Source organism: Pollachius pollachius (assembly GCF_949987615.1).
Source record: "Pollachius pollachius genome assembly, chromosome: 7".
Lineage (NCBI taxonomy): Eukaryota > Metazoa > Chordata > Actinopteri > Gadiformes > Gadidae > Pollachius > Pollachius pollachius.
In genome coordinates this window covers 3,576,179-3,596,178 of record NC_136940.1, presented here as the reverse complement: position 1 = coordinate 3,596,178, position 20,000 = coordinate 3,576,179, and the positions used below count along the sequence as shown (strand labels likewise).

The following is a 20,000-nucleotide window of genomic DNA, read 5'->3' as shown; positions in this document are numbered from 1 at the left end:
CACATCAGGGCGGTGGATCCCTCGTCGTCCTGGACGTTGACGTCCACGCCGCAGTCCAGCAGGGCCCGCACCATCTCCTCACGCCCGTGGCTCACCGCCAGCATCAGCGCCGTCTGGCCCGCCTGGGGGAGAAGTTTAGCGTTTAGCACCTGGGGCGGCAGGTGGCCCAGGAGGTGGAGCGGGTTGGCTGGTAACCAGAGGGTTGCTAGTTCGATCCCCGGCTCCTCCTAGATGAGTGTCGAGGTGTCCCTGAGCGAGACGCCTCCCCCTACCTGCTCCCGACGAGCTGGCTGTCGCCCTGCGTGGTTGTGAATGTGCGTATGAATGGGTGATTATTAGCCAACACTGCAAAGTGCTTTGAGTGGCCGCTGGTTATAAAAGCTCTATATAAACGCAGTCCATTTAGCATTTACAACTCACGGCTAGTGCTACTGTTTAGCATTTACTACTCACGGCTAGTGCTACTGTTTAGCATTTACTACTCACGGCTAGTGCTACTGTTTAGCATTTACTACTCACGGCTAGTGCTACTGTTTAGCATTTACTACTCACGGCTAGTGCTACTGTTTAGCATTTACTACTCACGGCTAGTGCTGCTGTTGACAACCTGCTTCACAGGAGATGCCGCTATTGTAGTGGATTGTTTTTCAGAAAAGAGTACTGTCTTTAACTATAGAGTTAAAGAGTCTAACTACAGACTCTAACTCTAGAAGTATAGTTAAGTCTTAACTATAGCGCGCCTGAATTTAACCCCTGGGCCAGGCCTGCGTTTACTCTAAATAGTGCAGTACGAGGGAGGGTATTTGTATGTGATCACAGCATTCCTCTATGATCTATATCTGACTCAGCATTTTTCCGTTATGAAATCAGCCCAGATGTTCAACCGTTGAACATCTATTTTCTGTACGTTGAACTTCAACGTACAGAAAATAGTGACCGGTGAACTGAATGAAACAAAAAACAACAAAAAAAACTAAAGGTAGACATTCCCCAAATGACGCGAAACCCCCCCTAGGATGCCCCTTCACAAAAAACAAAGCATGGCTTGTGCAAACAACAAAAAGCACAACAAATAAACATTCATTTGATTTATAGTCAGCCAAGTTCCGTCCGGCCACCGCCTTGTGGTTTGTCTGCTGTGAATAGCAGTCAGGCGCCAGGTCCAAAACACGAGACAACTCAATTAGACGAACGCAAACCACGCTAACACCGTCATGGGATCATCTCGTACGCCCACACAATGCATCCCTGCCATGGGCAACCTAATACCACTCTGGGGAGGGAGCTGTGTTCGACCGTACGTGTTAACTGATTGAAGGCAATTATCCATTTATCAGACGTTTACCCCGTTTACTCGTTAAGCTGATGCTCTAATCCCGGGCTCAGGTTTGCCTGCAGGTAGGCCTGGGGTAGAGTAGGGTTCAGACTCCCAGAACCTTTGGGTTGGGGCGTCGCAGTGACCCATGCTAACCTCTACTAGCCTATCCTGCCCTTCGATTAGCACATGCGAGCTATAACCATGGTCTTTGTCAAACGTATGTGTAGGCGGTTAAACACGCCGAACAAGTGTGTATTTGTGGGACAAAGACGATTCTTTCTCAGCTGAGGATGTGTGTGTGTGTGTGGGGGGGGGGGCTGGTATGTCTTTGAAGTCTTCAAAGGAGTGTTGGCTAATTTATCCTTTGAGTGGAGGCCACATGTTAACAACCGCTATTCACATCTTGAGATATGCTTTGTTTAAACTAAGATATACTTAGTTTAAATGGACAACGTGTCAAACACATGACGTACGTTCCTTTCTATTTATTTTTAAGTGACGACCTCAAGTGAATAATGTTATATGGTCTGAATAAAGTTAGCTTTGTGTGGTTTGATCTCTTAGCTCGAGATCATGGGACATGGTTTATTTATAATCAAATCAATTTGAATGACTACATCTCCTTCAGACTCAGTCACCCACAACGCCTCTGCTGATATACAAGGAAGTAAAGACAGATCGGTACACCTGATTGTGGTGTCCTCTAACTCCCGCTGTCATTAATCTATTCCTGTTGGATCGAAACGCACCCTTCCCCCCTCCGTCCTACGCTAACCTCTGCCTCCAGTAACCTATCTCACCTGGAAATGCCTACGATCCCAGAAGCAAAAACTGTTTAGGGAATTCGTCCCTAATGACAGGTCTTATCTGGAAATGAGTCGGCAGAAATCCCCCAAAACCACGTTTCCCGTCTGTCTTCAACAAACATAAGCCAGATGTTAGCTTTTTGTTTTCCCCCTGGGAGATGAGTGCTCATTCAGAGCTTGCAGACATGGTAGGGTAAGAGCATGGGGTGTTACCAGTATGTAGTCATGGGAGCAGAGTAATCTCTTGCATAAGGGCTCAGTTATGGTTCCACGTTGACGCCACGCAATGACAACGCAGACCTGTTTTTGTTTTGCGTCGGGTTTTAGTGAGCGGACCAATCACAGCCCTTGCTGCTGTGATTGGTCGGCTACAATTTTTGGGAGGCAAGGAGGGTCCGCAGGGATGTGATGGGATCGTAAGCCCCTTGCGGTGCGTCGACGTGGAACCACAACTAAGCCTTTACACTCATGTCATTAATGAGCGTGTAGGGAAAGTTTAGCATCCTGCTCAATGCCTACATGGAGACGGTGGACTTTGGGGTTCGAGGCCAGAACCGTTCTTCTGCTGGAAATGAAACATTGTACACCAGTGAACCCAACTTGGGGGTCAGCGGGAGGGTTCCAGTGGGAACCTGTGGTGTAGTAGGGAGTCCTACCTGGCTGGCCTTGGCGTTGACGTTCCCCAGGCTGAAGAGCTTCTTGACCACCGCCATGTCGTCCTCCTCCTTGACGGCGGATAGCGCTGCTAGCATGATAGCCGTGTAGCCCGCCTTGTTCTGCTTGTCCACACAGCACACACCTGCAGCACAGACATATAGTTAGCATGATAGCCGTGTAGCCCGCCTTGTTCTGCTTGTCCACACAGCTGCAGCACAGACATATAGTTAGCATGATAGCCGTGTAGCCCGCCTACACGTTTGTTATTCATAATATTTGTTTAGGTTCAGCCATAAAAACACACTGTTTATAAGAATTTTTTTATTATTCATCCTAAAAATTGCATTTTATGCGGAGCATGAGAGCAAAATATTTCTTGAGCTATATGAGGAAATCATTATCCCAACTATAAGTTGCAACGGATCAATTCATGAACAAAATTAAAGTGTACATTTTAGAAGCAGTCTGTTAGATGATTGCAACATACTGGACATACACATGCACACACACAAACACATACACTCTTAGACAGGTGTGAAGCGGCTCTGTTTAAAGACATACTATTGATTTAAGATAACCGCTTAATGGATTTTTGTTTGGTCACATGACGGGAAAATCGACACTAACATTCCAGGAGCCCCTTGTCCAATCACAAGGCCCCACCACACTCTGGTGAGGTGTGTGTTCATTCCATTAAGGAACCGAGGTTGATCCCGTTGGAATTCTAAAACAAACATCAGGCAGCCGGACGTTTACAGAGAGACGCGGAAACGTAGGAATTAAATCATTTGAGTCAGGCAGATTAATTAGTTTTGTGTCAGCGAGAAGGACGATGATCGTTAATGTTTCAAATGACGTGAATCATGTTCTTTAACCCCAACTCAGGCTGATTTCAGTCACAAGATGGTGAATGTGAATGATGGTTCCCGCCCGACCCCCCTCCCCATCTTGTTTGTTGTGTGTGACAAGTACCGTGGGAGTGTAACGTTTGATCCCAGCCCAACAACAATAATATAGCGTACGTGTTGTATATATTTCCATCATTTGGAGTCGTCTCTTTAACATAAATTTTTCTACCGCTCTTATCCGTAACAAAGTTAACATAATTGGTGCCGTCCACCCCCCAAGTGTTTTGAATTTGCGTTTTGAATCCGTGATTTGATTGAATTCTTTATTTCGTTTTCAAAATGAATTTGAATTTCATTTCTGTTTTAAATCTCAGTGTTTGAATCTGACTTTTGAATCCGTAACTTCAATTCATGTTTTGAATCTGCATTTCTAATCTCTATTTTTGAACCTCCTTTTTGAATCCGCATTTTCAATCCTTGTTTTATTTATCCGCGCCTCAATCCGTTTCCCCCCCCCCCCCTAGTGTTCTCCGTGTTTCCTCACCCGTGGCCAGCAGCAGCCCCACCACGCCGAAGTTGGAGTGCGACACGCTGTAGTGCAGCGCCGTGTTGCCGTTCCCGTCTGTCATGTTCACCACCGTCTCCAGCAGCGCCGCCGACACCTCGGTGAACGCCATCAGGTAGTCGGAGACCCTCGCGGGCTGCGCCGTCTTGGCGCTGGACACCCGGAACCACTCCAGCTGCACCGAGTGCGTGCTGGACAGCTGGGGGTCAAAGGTCACGTGTCACATGTAAGGTCATGTGACCTTACATGTGAGGTCATGTGACCTTGCATGACGTGTATTCATTTTGGGGTTATTAGTGATTTTATCCGAAGCGATTTACAGTGAATTCAGATTGAGGTCATTGAAGAGGAGATAGAGGTTAGGCCTCTTGGCCAAGGATGTCCACAGGTAGTTTGCGGACAAACAAGAACATTTGTCGAACAGATGAACACCATCACCCCTACATTGAATCCCTTCTCTTTATATAATGTGTTGATGAAAACACGCGATTTTATATTTCCGCAATCAAAAGGTTGTTATCCCCATGAGGAGAACGGTAGCCACCCGATGCGGTGAGTGAGGGAGGAATCCTGATTCGATGCTCGGCTCCAGCTCACCACTTCCTTGGTCTTCAGGGCGTCGAGGTCATCTTTCAGGTGGTTCTTCAGGATAAGACACGCCTCTCGCATCTTAGAACTTAGCTCGAACCTGCGGCAGAGAACCAACACACCGGAATAACGCACCAGAATATTCTATGGTACTCTATTCCATTCTACTGCTCCACTTCTGTCCTGCACCGAGCTCATGTAAGCTCGGTAGAATCATCATTGACAGAATTACTAACAAAGCAATATGAAAAAATGGTGTTAGTCTCCAGTGCGTCATGAACATTATAATCAAAATAGATTTTATTTATTACTAAAATTCATAAAAGCAAAAATAGCACACAATAACAAAGTGCTGTGAAAGTCACATTAGGACATTTACAAAGCAAACAATTAGTTCAGATTAGGGATGGGCATAATTAATCGATGCTCGATAATTGATCGTTAAGAAATGCGTCGATCAATTTATATTGTTATCGATCAAAAGGACGTTGTGTTGCATACTGTGAGTCTTGAAGCATTTAATTGAATATCACTATGTGGGAGAAATACCACCCTGCCGACTGGTGGAAAGTGAATTGAAGACGGTTCCCCAGGCTGTCAAAGTTAGCGCGACAATACCTCTGCATCCCCGCAACTTCGGTCCCGTCAGAGCGGGTGTTTTCTGCTGCTGGACTGACAGTTACAAGGCTGCGTTCGCGTCTGACCCCCGAGCATGTTAACATGCTTATATTCCTAAACAAAAATATGTAGGCTGGAGTTACTGTATGCTATGAGACAGTAGGGACAGTCACCACCGTATGTGAGTCGCTCTTTTTTTTCTAAATGTGTTGTCTCTCGCTCCGCTATTCTTTCGGCTTGGTGCCTCTTGGAGTCGTTACATTTTGCCAAAACTGTGATATTTTAGCAACAAGTTCAGCCTTGTATATGTTCAATAAGGTATTGCTTTTAGATAGACTAGTTCATGCAATTGTTGGTAAATGGGTGGCTCATCTTTTTGTTGCGAGCCTTTTCCGCGCGCCGGCTGCAGCCTATAGGCATTATATGTCGGCCTTTTCCCCCCCTTTTTTTCAAAACAGTTATACAGTTTAATGCCCACGTTTAGCCTACTGCCTTTGTTTGATTATTGTTGTCCGATAAGTTGGCTACTTATTGTAATTGGAATAGGGTACAGATTTAGTCTTGTTGAATCGTATCCAAACCTTTAAGAGCGACTGTAGGCGCATTGTTCGGACTTTACGAGCGCCGCATAGGCCTATAACCTATAATGCCTGTATTTATTATTTCAAAACTGTTAAACAGTTGTAGGTCTTCAAGTTAACTATATTGTATTAATGTTGGCCCATACATTATTGTTGGAATAAAGATTTCATTGATAAAAACATGCTGCATTTTGTATTTTCTACCAACGGGAATTTCAATAGAAAAAAGTTAATGATTAATCGATAATTGATCGATAACTCTAGCGATGCTCGATCAAGGAAATTTCTTCAAATGCCCATCCCTAGTTCAGATGAAGAGACATCAAGGGAGAGGTTAAAAAACAATTGAACATTTTAAAAGCACATAAAAAATAAAAGAAACTATATAACTAAATAAAATTGTGCGTTTTAAGCAAACATTTTACTTTTCTTTGACGATCTGCGAGTCGTCTCGGTGGGCGGCCCTCAGGGTCTCCTCGTCCGTGTCGCTCTCGTCCACGTTGACGTTGCGCTCCTCATCGGACGTCTCCTCCTCTAGCGCCGCCTCGTCCTCCTCATCGCTGTCTGAGCACTCGCCCTCGCCGCTCTCCCCGGAGGAGCTCCCCTCCTCATCCTCCTCCTCTTCTTCCTCGTCTTCTGCCTCCTCTTCGCTCGATGTAGACTCATACCTGGGGGGGGGGGAGATGTTGGACGGTTGAGGTCGTAAACACTTAAAGCAGTGTGAAGTTGTTTCTGAACACTAGGGGGCAGTAGAGAAACCACCAATATGGCAGGGAGGACTATGCAGAATTGAATTAGGAGCTAATTAAGTTAAAAAACACTCAAAAGATGAAATGGCAAAGACCATCTGGCTATTTACTTTCAGAACGTCTCAATGTGTTGTTGTTGATCCAACAGCAAAGGGTTCATGGACAGATTTGGAAAACGGGAAATTTGATTAGAGTTTAATTTGAGTTGAATAGCAAATAATGTTATTGATTTAGGCCTGGCATTAGGAGCTACGGCTAACTGGCTTGAGAAGCTGATCAAGCATTTCCGCATTCAGTTTACCAAGCAAACATGTGGAACCAAGATGGCAACAAGGTGAATACGCCCTACAGTAGGGCTCGATTCAAATCGTGGTTCCATGTTCTATCTTACCCTCCGTTGAGGATGCCGACAAATTGCAGGCTCTTCTTGCCAGCGTTGCCTGTGTTAGTCCCATCCTTCCTCTTCATGATGGACTTCAGGAGTCCTGGGACAGGGCAAACACACGGTTGTGGAGGCGACAGAAGGACACTTCAGAGACCAACCCCAGCCTAGGGTTTCTTCCTCGTTTGTAACGTACATTAATACAATGCTGATTATATGAAGTCATCTGATGATGGGTGTTTCTCATAGAGCAACACTTGTTCTTCAACAGATACACAAACAAAAACACAACAAAATTGTGTGTTACCAACTAGATGTATCACAAAAAGATATTGCATATCATGTCTAGAACTATTTATTTCAGTGCAACCCTGAGGTTGAATGCACGATGAAAAGCGAAAGGCCAGACCTGGCCTAAAGGTATCTAGATTAAATACACAAATTCATTAAACAAGCTATAAAGCCATAAAATGTGGTTAAAATAGAGCAAGTTATGCAGGAGGTGGAACAGGACACTGTCAGCAGTATGGCGTCTGTATCCTCCAAACGCGCTCAGACATACGACATGACGGACGCTGCAGGTCAGCAGATTGACAAAAAGGACTTTTGTTTTCTGTGCCTTAAACCGTTTATGTAACCTCATTTATATAACCTCATTTATGTAACCGAAAAACAGCCAGAAGGCAGCACATTCAATTAATACAGTTTGGAATCAGCTGGTTTACCCATCTTAACATTTTATGAATTAAACACAATTGCAACCCCAACGGGTTGAATTGAATCGTAAGACTTTTATGCAAGCCACAATTTGAAACACATGTGGGGTGTTAACACAGTTTCACCATCTACACCAGCTAATGAAGCAAGCTGCGCTCAGTAGCCACGTTTGATCATTTAGTGGACCTTTTAAGGGAGTATATCGGTTGGATTGCCAATATCACCCTCCATGAACTTGAAGGGCAATATGTTGAATCCATTGGCTGTGGATCAAGGGATCAAGCCACTTAGATAGCCCACAAACTGATTGTTTGCCTTCTGTAGTTGCACATGCTCAGTGGTTATTCAGAGTTATTCAAGTTCAGAAACAAAGAATTGTCTTTTCAGAACTCCCATAGCTCCACAGAGACTGTGTTGGACCTGCTATGACATCTTTCTCTTTAAACAACAACCAAAGCTATAACCATCACCGACACATCCCTTAAATGTAGAAAGTAGAAAACATTGATGAATCATAAAAACAAGTTACTGTTGTTCTCTTACAATTAGGCAATTCTCTGTGACTCCGTGGCGATTATTCAACGATGGCAATTTCAGGTTTGCACGGCCAAGCCCCGCAGCGCTATCATTCCGTAGCACCTCTATTTTTGACGCGAGCCGTTGCTGAACCGCGTCAAATAGCAGATCGAGCCGGGCAGGAAGTGAAAAAGTAAAAGCCATAGAGCATCCGGTCAATTTTCAAAATAAAACACAATACTCAGCTCATGTAGCCTATCAGAACTTCACGTCAACATTACTTCATGACTGGTGGAACCAGGTCAGAAGGTCAATCAATCAAAGGGTCTCAGGGGGTCGGCAACATGGACGACGAGAGACTGATTGTCGAAGTGGAGCAACATAAAATAATGGACAATGTCAGAAAGGACAAAGCCTGGCATTTAATTGCAGTAGTTTTGGGAGTGGAAGGTGAGCACATTAGGTTTAGGATTATCCCGTGATCTCGTGATCTCGCTCGAATACAGCTGGCTCGCAAGGCAGCGCTACGCTGCCGTTACGCGCCCGGTGGAAATCGACCCAGGGCAGAGTTCGCAGCCGTTCCGCGGAGCAGCCGTTCCGCCGCGCGTACGTCCCCGGTGGAAATCAGGCGTAACAGTCCCGCAGCAAGCAGGCCCGCTCTACAGCCCCACGGTGCTCACCTGTCTTGGGCCGGGCGGGCGCGCCCTCCTCCCGCTGCTCCCCGCCGGCCTTCTCCGCGGCGCTCACCATCTCCTCGTCCGGCGTGATCTGGTACTCGGCGATGGTCAGCTGACGCTTCTTCAGCACCGTAGCCGCGGCCCTGGGCTCCATCAGGGCCACCTCCACCACCACCACGTCCTCCTCTTCCTCCTCCTCCTCCTCCTCCTTCTCCTCCGGTAACCTCTCCCACTGGCACGCCGCATCGGCAACGACGACCGGCTCCGCCGCCGCCGCCGCCGGCTCCACCACCGCCACCTCAACGTCCGTCTGTGTGCCTCTCTCGACCGGGTCGGCCGCACGATCCCCCCCGACGCACACGCTGGCCACCTCCGGACGGCACGTGACCCCGACGTGCCGCGGGTCCGAGGGCGTGGTCCCCACGGCGACGTGCGTGCTGCCGGGCGTGGCCTGGACCCCTTTCTCCAGCGTGGCCCTGTTCTCCCGCTCCAGGGCCCGGGCCCTCAGCGCGCCCAGGTCCGCGTCGGCCGAGCTCAGCCGGAGCTCCAGCGCCGCCATGGACTCCTGCTGGAACTTGATGGTGTCCTGCAGGGTGTCCACCTCCCGCTGGGCCTCGCTGGTCACCCCCAGCAGAGACTCCATCACCCAGACGCCGGCCTCCTGCGTCGGCACCGCCCCGGTCTGGGTGCCCTCCTCGCGGCCGGCGGCGGGCGCCTCCGTCGCCGTGGCCTGGTCGCGCACGGCGACCTCCGCCCCCTCACACGCGTCCTTCCTCCCCTGGCTGTGGTAGAACACCGCCGAGTCCATCCGCTCGTCCCCCCCCGACGCCACCGACCTCCGCTCCAACGGCACCGGCACCTTCTCGGGGACCTTCGGGACGGCTTTCTCCTGGCGCTCCGGCGCCTTCTCCTGTTTCGCCTCGAACCGGGCCGTGAGCTTTCGGAGTTCCTCGGACCGCCCGGCGCCGAGGCGGCCGGGGGAGGCCGGCGGGGACCCCAGCCGCACGGCCTTGGGTTGGGCCGAGCTCTGGAGGGGCTCCGTGGTCTGAGTGGAGCTCTCTGTGCGTTGCCTCCTCCTCCCCTCGGCCTCCCTCTTGACCTCGGCCTCTCTCCTCTCCTCGTCCTCCCTCCTCCCCTCTGCCTCCTTCCTCAGCTCCTCCTCTCTCCTCCCCTCCGCCTCCCTCCTCTCCTCCGCCTCCCTCCTCTCCTCCGCCTCCCTCTTCTCCTGCAGCGCCAGCAGGAGCATCTCCTTCTCGGCGCGGAGCTTGGCCAGCTCCCGCTCCAGCGCCGGGACCCCCTTCACCCTCTCCTCCATGTCCTTCAGCTGCCTCAGCGCCGTGGCCATCTGCTCCCGCACCGTCTGCAGCTGGCTGGGGGCCACGGGGGTCATGGGGGCCCCCGGCCCCGGGGTGCTGCGCCCGGACGTCTGCGGGCTGGGCCGGCTCCAGAGGCCGCCGGGCGCGGCCGTACCCGGGGCGGCGGCGGCGGCCTTGAAGGCGGGCTTGGGGGGGTCGGCGAGCTGCAGCCGCAGGCCGTTGTGGCCGTGGTGGTTCTGCTCCTGCTGCAGGCGGCGGCTGGTCTCCAGCAGGGTGCGCTCCACGCGGGGGTTGCGCTGCGGCGGCGGCGGCGGCGGCGGCGGCGCCTTGGCCCCGGCCGACAGCGGGGGGGCGCTCAGGAGCGTCAGCGGGGAGACGGCGAGGCCCTCGCAGGGCGCGGAGCCCAGGCGCTTGCGGGGCGGCGGCGGCGGCGGCACCCGGCCGTCCTCGCTGCCCTGGGACGCCAGGGACTCGGTGGAGGTCCAGCCGCTGGCGCGGCCCCCGCCCACGCTGGGGCTCCGCTGGGAGAGCCGGGCCCCGCGGCCCCCGGGGCGGCGTGGCCCCACGGGGGCCCGCCGCAGGTTGTGGCCGCTCTCGATCTCCTCCACGTACTTCAGGAAGTCCAGGTCGAGCTGGAAGCCGTAGGGGGTCTGGACCGAGTAGGAGGCGGCAGGGTCCGCTTCCTCAGTACCGCCCCCGCAGTACAGGAAGGGGGACCCCAGGTCTGCAGGACGGAGGAGCAGGGTTACAACCAAACACACACACACATAGACACAAAACACACACACAGACACACACACACACACACACACACAAACGCAGACATACACACAAAGACAAGCACACGCATACACACATACACAAACACACAGACACACACACACACACACAGACAAGCAGACGCATACACACATAGACACACACACACACACACACACACACACAGACACACACACAAACGCAGACATACACACAAAGACAAGGGCACGCATACACACATACACAAACACACAGACACACACACACACACACACACACAGACAAGCAGACGCATACACACATAGACACAAACACACACACACACACAAACGCACACGCACACACAAACATACACACATACAGCTCATGCAGGAATACTAACACTCCACACCTGCAGGTGACATCAGAATGACCATCAACAATCCAGTGCTTTCCCTTTAATTAGGCATTCGAGGCACCTATGAATCTTTATAACTAGTACATGTGTATCTATGTAACATACTTAAGTCTTAAGAAGTAACTGTAAAAAACAAACCATGACTTCAGTGTTTTATAAGGTGTTTGTTTATATGTAATGCCCTATATGTCGCATTCGTTAAATTCCCTTGAAAGACAAAGACAGAAAACAAACGAAGACCTTTCCACTGAAGACCGGAGACATAACAATACAAGGGCTTCTTGTGCAGACTCGCCTGGCAGTTTCGGGGTGACTTGTACCGACTGAGTCATCTTTTCCACTGAAGTGGCAGCTTCCGGAAGAGATACCTGACAAGATGTAGCGTCAACAGCAACACCTGTGTGTCAGATCGAAACACAAAGGGCATTCGGTGAGCGTCAGAACATTTCAAACAGGGTGAAGAACTACAAATATCTGTAGTATGTTCCCTGGCTGTCCTCCATGAGAAAGCTGTACTCCATAGTCGAGACGAAGCGGACAATGGATCCGTGGAGTTGTTCTCCTTCTATACTTAAACACGTTACACACACCGACATCGGAGTGGTTGTTTATTTAGGGATAGTGTAAGCCATTGTCAACCAGTGCCCTTGAGTTTGGAACATGTCAAGCAGTAAGGCAGGCCATGAATGACCTCAGTTCTGCTCTCTCAGCAGGGTGGATAATTACACTTGGGCGATCCCGTCCAACATGGCTCACTCCCTGCAACAGGGAATGTTTGACAGGGAGAGGTCAGACCTAAGCACAGAGATGCTTTATGTAGGCTGTGGACATCGGGGTTTGAACCCACAACCTTTCATCCAGCACCTCAGCAATAGACCATCCCGTCCCCTTAGAAGACGGGGAGTGTGGTGGGTTTGAAGTGAGCGGTGTTTCCGAACCGAAGACTAAATACAAATAGATTTTCCCAAAATATGTCAATGTTTCCCGAAAGGAAAAAAGAAACCGTAAAAAAAAATATTCCCCGAAAACTGAAAGATCTATTGAAAACATTGTACAAACACGTATAAACATGATGTCCTTCTTTGGTCCAGACTAGAACCAGGGCAGATGTGTCATTCCCCACTTGAGAGCACAAGGAACATGATAAGGGTTTTTCCAACGCCTTTTAAACGTTGACGTGTTTCCGAAGAACCATGGATACAAACCCCTGGCAAGGTATCATGGAGGACATGCAAGATCCTGTGTCTTCACGCGTCTTCCAGTGAAGCTCAGTGGAGCGGGATACCAGCAAAGAGCCATGGATATGGACCGACCTTCCAACCACTGAGCGGAGGAAGTGTGAGGTCACAGTGTTACAGTGTGTGTGTGTGTGTGTGTGTGTGTGTACTTCACACATGCGTAAGTATATATGTTTTTGTAATGCAAAGCACAACAACTGTACACCTCAATTGTGTGTAATTGTGTGTGTGTGTGTGTGTGTCTGTATCTGTGTGTGTGTACTTCACAGTCCTGTGTTTGAGTTTGCGTTCAGAATATCTGTTTTTGTAATGCAAAGCAAAACAACTCTTCATTCGGCCTCATTCATATTAGTATGTGTGTGTGTGTGTGTGTGTGTGTGTGTGTGTGTGTGTGTGTGTGTGTGTGTGTGTGTGTTTGTGTGCACTCTCAGTGTACAAATCCTCCTCCGGATTATGTTACTTGAGTAAGTCACGGGCCCACGTCATGAGCAGACAGAGGGAGCCACAACAAAGCGCTGAGCTGCGTTCGTCCAGAAGCCACACAGCTGGCCGAACCCGGAGGAGCCCAGGCAGCTGAGCCGGCGGCTTAGCCCACAGAGGCGGCTCGTCCCTGGGTAGAGGCCTAGGAACACAGGGCCCGACCGCTGGATGTACCAGGAGACGAGCCCAGGGATGCCACTGTGGACACGCTGAGCACATTCGCTGATTAGAGGGACGAATCAAAGGGAGAGCGGCGGCTGGGTGGAGACGCAGAGTGTGTGTGTGTGTGTCAGACAGAGAGAGAGAGAGAGAGAGAGAGAGAGAGAGAGAGAGAGAGAGAGAGGAGAGAGAGAGAGATAAGCGAAACAGGGAGAGGGAAAGAGACTACCGACAGAGAGCGAGAGATTTTTGTTTTGTTCCGGCCAATCAGCGGCCGAGGTTTCCTGTGACTCATCGCTTGCGTTCTAATTTATTGCTGACTGTGCTGTTGTTCCTTCAGGCTTCGCTGACGAGGCAGACACAGAATCCCTCATAAAAACCAGGATTGAAACGCTGCCACGCAAAATAACAGGAGCGACCGATGGGTGCACATTTATCCGTTGACGGATTTAGGAGCCTGGGTGGAAGAATGCCTGCGTGTTCACAAATTGAAAAATGCAGTAATCAAAGGTATGATTACAGATGCAAATCTAACTGTACAACAACAGTCTAATGAAAGTAATTGACAAGCTCACTGAATTACACAGTGAATTACACCCTAGCCCCACTCAACCCCCTGTGTTTGATCATGCAAAGCCCAAAATTGATAATCACATGTTATTTGAAAGATCCCCACCTGACCGGTTCTCTGGGCCGATCAGGAGCTAGGGACCTCAGGTCTCAGGATGGGGAGCCCAGGGGTGCTTTACATCTGGGGCCCAGCCAGACATGGACCTCCAGCAGCGGGCTGATGGATGGAGCTGCTGCTTCTGCTGCCTCGGCGGCCGTCTAGTTCCCAGCTACCTACCCCCGGCTCTCAGTTCAACTCCGGCTCCCTGCTTCACGAACAGGCCCCAGACGAAATGACAGAGAGGGGAGAGAGAAGGGGAGGGAGAGAGGGGGAGAGGGGGGGTGCATTGACAGATGGGAGGGGAGGGGGGTGAGAGAGAGGAGACAGACGGACAGAGAGAGAGGAAGAAGAAGAAAAGGGATGGGGGAGAGAGAGAGAAGGAAGAGAGGTAGAATGTCAGGGAAATGAAAACATCGTGTTTGTGTTTATGAAGTTATCTCCTCTCTGCATTCCTCTGTGACAGAGATGTACCTGTAAGGTGAACACAAAGTACATTGGATTGAAGGGCGCACACACGCACACACACACACACACACACACACACACACACATATATATCAGTATTCCCGACGGCCCGGGGGCCACATTCCAGGCCCAGACACCCCCGCTCCGTGTCCAGGCTGGGACATGCTCACGATCCCTCCGTCAGACACCGTGCCTCCATCCGTCATACTGACACCCTGTCGTCAACACCTCCCCCCCACCCCCCCCCCCACAGCACTCTGCCGCTGGTACGATCCAGAGGAGCTGGTGTGTACCGCGGAGGGGGCGCGTGTCTGCCCCACCTCCAACGGGGGGGAGAGAGAGGGAGAGACGCTCCCCGCTTTGATAAGAGGCCCGACGCATCTTTACCTCGAGAGGAAGGGGATGAGGGAAGGAGGGAGGGAGGGGGGAGGAAGGAGGGAGGAGGGAGGCAAGGAGGGAAGGAAGGGAGGAAGGAGGAAAGGAGGGAGGGAAGAAAGGAGGGAGGAGATGGAGGGAGGAAGGAGGAAAGGAGGGAGGGAAGAAGGGAGGGAGGAAAGGAAAGGAGGGAGGAAGGAAGGGAGGAGGGAGGGAAGGAAGGGAGAAAGGATGTAAGGAAGGAATAAGGGAAGGAGAGAAGGAGGGAATAGGAAGAAAATAAGGATGGAAGAGAGGATGAACTGGAACTCACTCGGAAACCAACCAATAAGTAAATAAAAAATAATCAAACAAACAAACCACCAAAGACCCGAACAAAGAGTGAAACTAAAGGGCAGCAGTGAGATGAGAGCAGCGCTTTGGGGCCCACTCTCCCTCTCTTATCAGCGGGGACCGAAGGCCTCCCAGCAGCCACCGTCCAGCGGCCTGCTCAGCCTCAACCTGTCACCCAGACCCACGGCCTGACAAGACCCCCCCACACACACACACAGGCACACACAGACACACACACACACACACACCCACACACAAGCACAGGCACACATACAAAGGCATGCACACACGGACAGACACACACACACACACACACAAAAGCACTCACAAGCACAGGCACGCACACACACACACACAGGCAGGCACTCACACAGACACACACACACACACACACAATAGTACTCACACACACACAGGCACGCAAACACATACACAAACATGCTCTCACACAAACACACAGACACAGGCATGCACACACACACGCAGAAACACACAGAGGCACACACACACACACACACACACACACACACACACACACCCCCACCCACGCACACACACACACGAGCAGCACACACGAGCAGTAGGGTGTCACTTTAGGGTAATGATAACACAGAGATCACATGGAGATCAGTGTGTGTTTACCGACAAGACCCTGGCCTCCTGTCCAGCGTCACTGGTCTACTATGTCTGTCTGTCTGTCTGTGTTTCAAAAGGTATGTTTAAACATGTGCATGGTTTGGAAGAGTTGACAATGTCTACATTGATACTAGAGTATGGTTGTGTGTGCGTGTGTATAAGTGTGTGTCTGTGTGTGTGTGTGTGTGTCTGCGTGTGCATGGCTGTGTGAGTGTGCATTGCTGTCCGACGGTAAGTGTGTGCGTGTGTGTCTGTGTGTTTGTGCGTGTGTGCGTGTCTGCAGTAGCGTACCGTGGGGTTTAAGTCAGGGACTTCAGTAACGAACTCCACCAACGGCCAACCCCCAAACACTCAGACTTGCACACAAATGTCATATATAATATGCGCTACTGCATAACATCCACAACAAGACAGGTGATCTTCAGCAACAACAACAGCGCACACGCACACCACTTTGCATTACCGCAGAGCTAGAGTAATGCAGCACCACCATCAGATCTTTCCTTATCTCACTCCGCAACCAGATTGCACATCACACACATGACACTAAAACAAGTGTTCACAGTTATTGTAATTTTCACCGGATGCTTTCGCAACTTCAACGGATTCAATAAAGTAGCCTATAGCGACAATATTACAAGTGCAACGCCAGTTCATTAACAAAAATGAAACATACAAGTAGGCCTTTATGCCACATATTTTACAACAGCTATTCCAGACAGAATATTAAGCCCACATGAGGAGTAGTGAACGGGTTAATTTAATATGCTTATTAAGCGGCATCCACACAAGGCATTACCATTAAGCCTACTGCCCAAATTCCAGCAATATATTTGTGTTTCAAACCATTAAAAAAAATGCGTTATGAACTAAAGTACCACAACAACATTATCTCTCCTACACAGTGCAAAGTAAAACTCACCCATCACCCATGGCCTGATGTTTTAAAGCTGCCTTGGTGAAGCTGTTAGGACTGCTAAACCTGGCACTGTTCCATGTCCCCTCCCTGATGTTGAGCAGCAACCAAGGCGAGTAGAACAGGTTGTTCTGAACGATGCTAGCCGTTGGCCAGTCATAGCGGCTGTAGTTGCACTCTGTAAAGTGCCGCACAAAGCCTTTACCGGCTTGGGTCAGCCCATCAGGCTTCGGTGCAGGTCTTCCTCTTGAAATTAAATCTGTCTTCTCTCCGAACGATCGCCTTGAAAAAGGCAAACGAAGGAGATCAGAAACAGGATCCCTAGGTGCTGTGAAGGCAGTGGCCATAGTAGCTCACTATCAACTCTGTACCGCCAACGATTCAAAATTCGCTGGGCCCTGGGGCCGTTCTATTACTACACATCAACATTTGATTGGCTGATTACACACGTCAGTTAAATTTATTATCCAATGGGAGATGGCAGCTTCAGCGAAAGGCTAGCAATACTTTTAGTGCTGGCCCCGCCGTTTCATGTAACCTAGCTGTGATGCGCTATTCAGCTGAGCTCAGCCTTACAAAAAAAACGGTTTTCCTTCTTGAATTATGTTGTAAGTACTGAAAAAAATATGGAATTAAGTTGCGTTCAGACACAAATTAATGTAATTTTGAAAAAAATAATACATATATATATTATTTAGATTTTGACAGGGCCAGCAGAGAAGGCCCTGCTGGCCCACCACTGCATGTCTGTGTGTATGCGTGTGTGTGTGGGGAATCGCTGACGGTGACCTGTTTCGACTGCGCTGCCGGCGGTTTGACGGAAGGCGTCTCCGTTCCTCACCTGAGACGCACAACAAGCGCTCCGCTTGCTTAGCAACGCAGAGCAACAACACACCGCTGTAGGGTTGCCAACCGCCTCGGAAAACACACACCGCTGATGTGGGACCAGCTGCAGCCACGCATCAGATCAACAGGTCGACGCGAACCACAGGAAATAACCCTCACCCTGCAGAGGAACATCTCCGACCCGCTCCTCTCCGAGAAGACGAGATGACAGGTCCCCTACCCGTTTGTGTGTGTGTGTTGCATGTGTGCGTGCACGTAGACCTATGCGTGTGCACTCTCAGGGTAGAAATCCTCCTCCAGAGGATGTTGTTGTGTATGACAGGTCCCTGGTATCCCCTTGTATGGGACCGGCACAAGGCTTCGCTCAGGAGGTAGAGCAGGTTGACTTGGACCCTAAAGGCTGCTAGTTCGATCCCCGTCTCCTCCTAGCTGAGTGTCAATGTGTCCCTGAGCGAGACACCTAACCCTAACTGCTCCTGACGAGCTGGCTGTAGCTGCATGGTGGACTCTGCCGTCGGTGTGTGAATGTGTGTATTAACAGTTAACCGTAAAAGTGTCTGCTAAATTCCCTAAGTGTAAATGGTATGGCAACATTTTCCTTTGGGCCTCGTCTCTCTCCTCTCCACACCACTTAAGAGGGTGGTCACATGAAAGAGCAGAGGGACTTTCTGGGTTGAGCAAGCCGCTGTCTCTGGTGTTGTGCTGCTCACCACATACAATGAGCAGCGGTGTGAACAGTTTCAATTGCAATTAAACTAAATGATAGGCTCCATCCGGGCTTGCCTTTGCCACCAGCGCATTCCTTCAGCCCCATGTAAACACAATCATGAAAACAAATCGTCCCAGCATTCTTGTGCTCACACAACCTACGTTCTCCATCTCTTTAAACCAATGCTTCCAGCCCCCCGCCTCCTCTGTGACCATGTATTCAGCTCATGTACCTCCTCAACTCGAGGTCCATGTTCTATTGACATACAACCTTCTGTCTTTTGAAATACAACCTTCTTTCTTTTGAAATACAACCTTCTGTCTGTTAACACACTTTCATCTCCTTTGAGGATGCTATCCTTTCTTATCCTAATATTTCACTCCCTCCTCCCCCCCAATCCTCTCCTTCCCACCTTCTCCTCCTTTAACTCATGTTCCTCCACCTCCTGCTGCTCCTCCTCCTCCCCCCATCCTCCACCTCCTCTTCCTCCTCCTTTAACTCATGGTCCTCCACCTCCTGCTCCTCCTCCTCCCCCCATCCACCCTCTCCTCCTCCAGCTCCTCTCTCTTGAAGAGCTCTCCCCCTCAGAGAGAGAGAGAGAGAGAGAGCAGAACCGCTCAAGAACTTCTCTGTTTTTCTTTACGCCACTTGAAGACAGGCAGCAAATTACAGGGTCGAGAGAGAGAGAGAGAAAGAGAGATAGAGAGAGAATACATTCCTGTCCTTTACTAACCAGCTGAGCGACACATTGCCCACCCACACACCAGTGACACACACACACAGACACACTCATGGGTGCAGACACACATAAAGCAACGCTCATGCATGCATGTGCGCTCATGCAAAAACACAAGAAAACAAAAACACATAAACCACACACATACACACACAGCGCCACTTATCTGTGCATAAGACCAGCCGATGCTTGTTCCAAAATGCAGAGTAAACATACAAGGAGACAGTGTGAGGAAAAAATGCACATAGGCACATAAAACCACACAAACACGCTGTCAAAACCATAGACAGATAGATAATATGAACACACAAAAACATTTGCAGGCAACATTCTCACACAACCACAGCCACAATTGCAGTCATATGATCTCATAAAACCTGATTTTTTAACTATGGCCATCGCTCTGAGCTTACATAAACAAAGGCGCCCAAATAACATAATAACAAAGAATGGCTGACTTTGTCAAGGCTCTAATTGGATTCCAGCGTAACATCAGACAAACAGGCCGGAGATCGGCCCCAGCCCCTCATGTTTCCATGCGGGAAACTGCTGTCCCGTGATGTTTTCCTGTTATGTTTGACTATTATTCAACCATCGTGTTCACCAAACACCATCTTTTCCATGTCCTGCTTCGGACGGATTTATTAGTACTTTATCAGGGAAGAGTACTCACATAATACATTTACATTTACATTTAGGGCATTTAGCAGACGCTTTTATCCAAAGCGACTTACAATAACTTCATTTGACAGAAGAAGGAGAAACAATATATTGCTGTCGGTAGAGTCCAGTGTGCTGTATGTTTAAAAATCCATGGCATTGACTATGTAATCTGCAGATTTTATAATCGATTTAAGGTATATTTATGGTTGACAAGTTCAAATGTTCAGCGCTTCTGAAAATAGTTATATTGCTGTTTGTGTGTTTAACTCGTTTTTAAAAC

General features: G+C 49.6%; 1 protein-coding gene across 1 annotated transcript in view; it reads right to left on the bottom strand.

Annotated features, from left to right (window-relative positions):
- The window catches only part of kank3 (KN motif and ankyrin repeat domains 3), a 34,658-nt gene that overhangs the window by 5,565 nt on the left and 9,093 nt on the right, over window positions 1-20,000 (bottom strand). The window contains exons 2-10 of the mRNA XM_079739305.1: window positions 11,790-11,891; window positions 10,236-11,062; window positions 9,026-10,148; window positions 7,122-7,215; window positions 6,407-6,649; window positions 4,792-4,882; window positions 4,174-4,393; window positions 2,781-2,923; window positions 1-122 (exon numbers count right to left, since the gene is read on the bottom strand). The exon at window positions 1-122 is cut by the window's left edge and continues 79 nt beyond it. Coding sequence (XP_079595431.1) covers window positions 1-122; window positions 2,781-2,923; window positions 4,174-4,393; window positions 4,792-4,882; window positions 6,407-6,649; window positions 7,122-7,215; window positions 9,026-10,148; window positions 10,236-11,062; window positions 11,790-11,891 — 2,965 coding nt within the window. The remainder of the gene's footprint in view (window positions 123-2,780; window positions 2,924-4,173; window positions 4,394-4,791; window positions 4,883-6,406; window positions 6,650-7,121; window positions 7,216-9,025; window positions 10,149-10,235; window positions 11,063-11,789; window positions 11,892-20,000) is intronic.